Source organism: Rutidosis leptorrhynchoides, chromosome 8, assembly GCF_046630445.1.
Source record: "Rutidosis leptorrhynchoides isolate AG116_Rl617_1_P2 chromosome 8, CSIRO_AGI_Rlap_v1, whole genome shotgun sequence".
NCBI lineage: Eukaryota > Viridiplantae > Streptophyta > Magnoliopsida > Asterales > Asteraceae > Rutidosis > Rutidosis leptorrhynchoides.
Window position 1 is genome coordinate 359,391,751 of NC_092340.1, and position 6,920 is coordinate 359,398,670.

The 6,920-nt window shown below is 34.1% G+C and overlaps 1 protein-coding gene across 1 annotated transcript; it reads left to right on the plus strand.

Moving 5' to 3' along the window:
• Positions 1-271: 271 nt before the first annotated feature.
• LOC139861973 (mitochondrial import receptor subunit TOM20-like) lies at positions 272-4,137 on the plus strand. Its single transcript, XM_071850504.1, has 6 exons — positions 272-484; positions 1,169-1,247; positions 1,397-1,566; positions 1,652-1,699; positions 2,507-2,602; positions 3,732-4,137. The coding sequence occupies exons 1-6, from the start codon at positions 389-391 to the stop codon at positions 3,855-3,857; spliced, it is 615 nt and encodes a 204-aa protein (XP_071706605.1). The 5' UTR covers positions 272-388; the 3' UTR covers positions 3,858-4,137.
• The last annotated feature ends 2,783 nt before the right edge of the window (positions 4,138-6,920 follow it).

A 6,920-nucleotide genomic window follows, 5' to 3' on the forward strand; every position in this document is an offset into this window, starting at 1 on the left:
CCAACTCTAGTCCATAAGCTGCAGCTCCAGCTACAAGCTCCAACTACAACTAGTTGTCCAAACACACCATATGTCTACCAAACGAAGCTTATTGCTTGGAGCTTATTAAAATCATAAGTTCAAACTCTTATAAGTTCTCATAAGCTCCAATAAACTGCTGCGCCAAACACACTCAAAGAGAGAAAGAAATGTACAAACGATAAGAACAAAAATGTAATTACCCGTAAAAATACGACTCTATACTAGAGATGACGTCAACTAAAGTTAACCTGACTAACACAGCACCCTTTGTTGAGTTCCTGTCTTGTTGATAAACCCTAGCGGAGCATTTCATTTCATTTCATAAATATATCAGATCCACTTACACCAACAACAATTAACGATAATAATGGACGGTCAAAATGATTTAGAGCGACTGATGATCTTCGAACACGCTCGTATGAATGCAGAAGCTGAATACCTTAAGAACCCTACCGACGCAGATGTACGTCTATCTCTTTATCCCTCTATATCTATATTTACATATTATTTTATCTCTATAACTTTTATTGCTTGAATCGATTGCTATGTTTAATTATTGACTTCAATTGATATATTCTAATTAACCTCACGCTGTTTCAGATTATTATATAATAATTGGTTATGAATCGATTACTGGGTGTAATTAATAAAATTAATTGATATATGGTAATTAACCTCATACTGCCTAAGGTAAAGATAAAGATAAAGATTATTGAGATAAGTAGTTTTATTATTAGCGGTGCTCCGTTTACTAAACCACCCTTTTGAAGTGGCTTACATTTCTAGTACAAAGGATTTTATTTGACAAAGCAAAACAAAGATGTATAGGCTGTTACGTTTACCAATGGGTAAAATAGGCTTTAGATAAACAGTGGCATATCTAGGAACCGTAGTCACGGGTGTCACTAGTTAAAAGCTCAAAAAATTTTACACTATTCGATGGTATCACTCAAAAAATTTACATAATCCAGTGCTATCACTAGTTAAAAACCCAAAAAAAAAAAAAAAAAAAAAAGTTCCGTTGCATCACGTATTTCACTAGTAGCCTGTGATATAGTAGATCCGCCCTTGCGCAATAGATGATTATTGCAATTCTTTTTCTTTGTTATGAGAATGATGATAATAATCTGATGTCATCACATTACAGAATTTAACAAGATGGGGTGGAGCTTTGCTGGAATTATCTCAATTCGGAGATATCAATGAATCAAAGAAGATGCTTAAAGGTACTCTTACAATTGCTAATGTAATTATGTATCTCGTGAAAATGATGCCGCTATGTTATGCGTGTTTTTATTTCTTTCTTTGTGTAATATTTGAATTAATCATCTAATTGCTCTCATGTTTGGTGCTTAATGAATAATACTAAACTTAGATGCTGTGTCAAAATTGGACGAGGCATTAACTATCAATCCTGCAAAGCATGAGGCTTTATGGTGTTTAGGGAATGCACATACTGCCAACGCCTTCCTAAATTCTGACCAAGATGAGGCCAAGGTTCATTTTGATCTAGCAATTGAATGTTTTCAAAAGGCTGTAGATGAGGTATTAGTTTCAAAGTTGAATATTTTCATATTATAGTTATCAAATCTAATTGTAAATATGGTTATGATCAAATGTATTGTCTTAGTGTCCAGGGAACGAACATTATCTACAATCTTTGGCATCTTGTGCAAAGGTATGAATCTACATCTGTTCACCCGTTCCTCATTGTAAACTCCTTTTTGTCTCTAGCTTATGTGTGTTAATAGTTAATACTTAATATCTTTTTCGTTAATTACCATTTTGAAAGTATATATTGCTAGAAGTACACGTTATGTGAACTTTTTACAAAATTTTCTATAATTATGGCGTATTTTTTAAATATCTTTAAGGGATACTATGTAAGTCGATGGTTTACGTTGAATTTTTTTTAAATAGGATGAGATTTTTGTTCGCACTAGAACAAAGCCATACAAAAAGTCAACTTTTGACCGATGTTGACCGACTTTTCCTGACTTTGACCTGGCGTTGGAGTTGGCCGACTAACTAGATGTTTTTGGGCAAAACGGGACGTACTGGTCACCAAACCGCCGCAACCGCCGTTTGCCACTATTGTATCAAGTCATATAGCTGTTCGTATCAAAATAACAAATTTTTAATCTTACAGCTAATTGCTAGGCTTGGAAAACTTCAAAATTAAAAAAATAGAACCTCATCCTGAAAATGCAACTAAACATTACTGATCGGTATAGTTTGTTATTTAAAGTTGCTAGGGACAATATATTTGTATGCCTGCATGAGTGTGTGCTGTATTAATGCACATGAAGAGTTTAAACATTACTGACCGATCAGTTATATGGCTATATCAAATGGTTTGTAGTACTTTGGTAATTATATATTATCAAAAACCTGGGAATGGATCTCATAGATTTAGTAATATAGACTTTATCTTTACTTCATTGGTTGATCATAAATTCATAACGTTGAAAATTTATTGTTGCAGGCACCTGAGTTGCACAAAGAGATTCACAAACATGGAGGACTTGGTCAAGCTCAACAGACGTTGGGCGGAGGTCCTGCTGCATCTTCAAGTGCCAAGGTTTCACATATTCATTTCTTTTCATTAGCTAGAAATGGATCACCCGATCACCATAAGTTTAGGTTAACCAAAATGGATGTTATCAGTAATACCTCATTGACATATACGTATGTGACTGAAATTCATTAAAAGAATATTCATCAATGAGTGTTAAGTTATACATTCATCGCACGAACGTCTTGATGAATTTTAATGTTATAATCACTTGACATTCACCAATTAATATTCTTTTAATGAATGTTAGTCAAATACACGATGCTGATAACAATCGTCATCTTTGTCTTCATTTTGATACAATTCAATCATGATAAATGTTAACGAGTTTGATCTAATATTCGTTAATAATGTTATAAAAAAAAAATATTGAGGAAAGCTTACATACAGTGTCGATTCCGATTAACATTCATTAGATTCATTTTTATTTTTTGACATTTGTATTGGTGAATGTTAAGTTGCCCGTGACGTGATAACAGTGTTGTAAATGACGCTCGTTGCGTCTGTTGCAACACCCATTGCGGCGTTTTGGTGACTAGCCCATCTCGACCCCGTCCCGTCTTCTAATAAGTCGGTAGTCGGGTCAAATGCGAGAAAGTTCGGGTCAATACCGGTCAAAAGTAAAAAATTTGGTTAATTTCGGTCAAAAGCCGGACAAATCGATCACAATTGACGTAGTTTAGTGTTACTCTTGTGTATTATATTAACGATAATAGTGATTAATGGTTCAAACTGGTCAACGAAGGTTTTCTGGCTTTAAAATATGTGTATATATTTATATATATAAAAGTCAACGTCAGTCTCGACCCCGTCTCGACGTTTTAAGTCCCGACCGTCTTGACTTCGTCTCGCTTCTTTCTCGACCTTGCGTGATATTAGATATTTTTGACATTATAAATACAGTTTGGGAGATACTCGAGTAATTTGACATGTTTCTTTTTTATAAATTTAGAGATGAAACATAACCTAAGTTAACCCATATATAAGTAAATATGTCGAAACTGCCACCACAGCTATAGAACATCTAGCAATCTAGCATACATAAATAAGGCATTTTTTTTTTTCTCGTTTTATTTGTTCTTATGATTTTGTATGCGATATTAGATTACCTAACCTCGGCTATTTTGTCTTGTAGGGCTCTGTCAAGAACAAGACCAGTGATCTAACATATGATGTATTTGGGTGGATAATTCTTGCGGTTGGACTTGTTGCATGGGTCGGGATGGCCAAGTCTAATGTTCCCCCATCTCCACCGAGCTGAAATTATTGCCATCTTGTTCTTAGTAAGTTATAAGCTCGTTTTATTATAAGTGGATGCAGATGTTCACAACATAGTAAGGCTTAGATATGTACCAACTAAGCACGCCTCATGTGAGCTTATGAGTGCGCTATTTCATTTATAAGAATGTTCTTCCTAAGGTGCACTATCAGTGATAGTGATCTGCATCTGGTATGTTGCCAAATTTTGTACTTTTTAACGCTTCATAAGTGTATTTTGCTTTGTGAAATTTCAGTTATACAATTTTATGATTATTTGATTTCCCCCTTTCCGTCTTCTTGTCCTGTGATAAGTGTTGTAAAAGACGTCCGTTGCGGCATTTAAATGACTGGACCGTCTCGACCTTGTCCCGTCTTCTAATAAGTTGGTCAACGGTCAGGATTTGCGTCAAATGCGGGAAAGGTCGGGTCAACGCCAATCAAAAGTAAAAAAAAATCGGTTAAAATCGGTCAAATTGATCAAAATTGACGTAGTTTAGTGTTACTATTTTGTATTATATTAACGAGAATAGCGATTATAGATACAAACATGTCAAGGAAGGTTTTTTGGCTTTAAAATATGTGTATATATATTTAGATATATAAAAGTCAACGTTAATCAACGTCCATCTCGACCTTGTCTCGACGTTTTAAGGTCCAGACCGTCTAGACTTATTCTCACGTCTTTTTCAACTTTGCCTGTGATACATATAGTTCCCTCTTAAGCCTTAACTTACCTTAGTCTATTCAGATCTTTTGAATTATTCAGATTATGCCTTATTCGGCTCTTAATCATTCACTTTAACAAATGCACCTTAGTTTGGTAGTCAGTCGTGAATAGGGATGGCAATGGATACCCGATCCAGTGGATATCCACCCGATCCACCCGATTATTCGTGGATATGGACGATCTAAATGGATATGGATACGGATATGGATGAACCGAAATGGATATGGATATGTATATGGATGAAAAGTTTCATCCATGGATGAACCCGCTTTCACCCGAAATAACTAAATATATAAATTTATCACTCGAATTAATATCATTTATGTAGTGATATTTCATTAGTTATATTCATCTTTCTATATATTTTCTCTAAAAATATGAATTTTTTTCTTATATTTTGTTTTGTTTAAATCATTAAATGTATTTATCGTATTTTGGTGGTCTAAATTTCATTACATGTAACTAAAAAGTATGCAACTTAGATGTTATCGATATCTTTACACGTTTAATAGGCTATTTGTTGACTATTATTTATATAGATTAGTAAAAATATGACTTCCGGTCACATAAACTATTAAGAAATATTATTTTTGATCGTACACGGTGAATCACCGCTTATAATTGTTCAAAATAAAATAAATTTAAATGGATATGGATGATTATCCATTAACCCGCTTCACCCGACGGATATGGATATGGATGGATGAAATTTTTATAAATGGATATGGATATGGATATGGATTAAAAATAATAAATGGATATGGATATGGATATGGCATCACCCGATCCATATCCGATCCATTGTCATCCCTAGTCGTGAACCTACTTGAAAGGATGTGGGGTCCTATGACCCCGCTTGTTGAATTATTTTTCAGTAACGTACTCTTCAAATTGTATAGGACATCACTAAATTCAAGTATAAAAACCCCATATATATTCATGATTTATAATTTTTTGAAAGTAAACGACCACTGTACTACTCTTCATACATCATTCGTATTGAAAAAGATTGTGATCACCATTATAATCTGCTAACACAATAAGCGTCCAAGCTAAATCTAATTGCAATACTGCCAACCTTAATTGTTAATCATCGGTTGGGCAGATCAAAGACATTAGAGGAACAAATCTTGCCAGAGTCTAGCCCTCCAAGATATCACTACTTAGTAGAGGTAGTTAGTTGGGTGGGTACCATAACGGGTTGAAACCGATTGTGATTTAGTACTGTATAAATCAGACTGGGCCGAGTGGCAGGGTTGACCCTCAATACTTCTTCTCCATCATTTCATTGTTTTTGTTGTTGTTGCTATTGTGAGTAATTAACACTTTAATTATGATTACAAGAAATCACAATAATAAACTAAGAGTATGCTGGGTTTATAAACTAAGAGTATGATATAAAGGTTCAAATTGAACTTGGTTCTAGCCGACAAGAACCTATTTGTTAATCATTATGAATGAACTTTATTTGATGTAAAATCAATGTATTAACTTTATAAATTAATTAAAAAAAATGAATATAATTGTTAATTTAGTGTTCCTGATATAATTTTAAGCGGATATTAAAGGAAATGAATGTATTTTAACTCTTAATGGTTCAATATTTGAACATTTCAACGTCATTTGATCATTCAAATGTCACAAAGAAACACACCGAATGCTGAACAGTGCCGAATCATTCAATAAAATTCCATTAAGAAACAATCAAACACACCCTAAGTCACTTGAATTATTGTAAATGAAAAAAAGTTGGTTGCTCACTATTCACAATTATCTCTTGGCTGGACCAACTCGCAGATTCAAGCCTTCTGCGTAGTGTCAAGTAAAGGGTCACCTATTTCTTAGAAACAAAGTTTGCCTCAAATAATGCAATTCATAGAACCATTAGTCCATTACTAAGTATCTAATTGAGATACTTCTACCATTGACAAAACATTGATTGGTATTTTCTACTATTGTTGATATTTGGTTTCATCCAATAGCAGTACAAAAGGACATTAGGTCTGTAGTACTTTTATCAAGATGCTCGGAGTTGGTAGTATTAAGGTTTGTTTGGATCGAAGGTATTGCAATGAAAATCACAACACGTTAGGTGATCCCACATCACCGTTGGATGGGTAGTTCGTTCAACTACGGGAAGCATTTAAAGCACCCAAGTGTCCAGGTCACATTTTGCATACAAAGCAAACAATATCACTAAGTTAGTCGGGGTACTAGATGACACTGTACCCGTTTCTTTTATCTTTCGAGATCTTGGGAAAAACTTAAAGAGAATGATGGTTCGGAAAGTAGGTTGTAAAAGTCACTAATCGGTTCCGACTTTAGTTTTCTGAACTT

Bases quoted from the DNA above. Each gene is read 5' to 3' on its own strand.
- LOC139861973 (XM_071850504.1), top strand. From the start codon at position 389: ATGGACGGTCAAAATGATTTAGAGCGACTGATGATCTTCGAACACGCT. The intron at 1,567-1,651 runs GTATTAGTTTCA...GTATTGTCTTAG, and splicing joins TTCAAAAGGCTGTAGATGAG to TGTCCAGGGAACGAACATTA. The intron at 2,603-3,731 runs GTTTCACATATT...TTTGTCTTGTAG, and splicing joins CTGCATCTTCAAGTGCCAAG to GGCTCTGTCAAGAACAAGAC.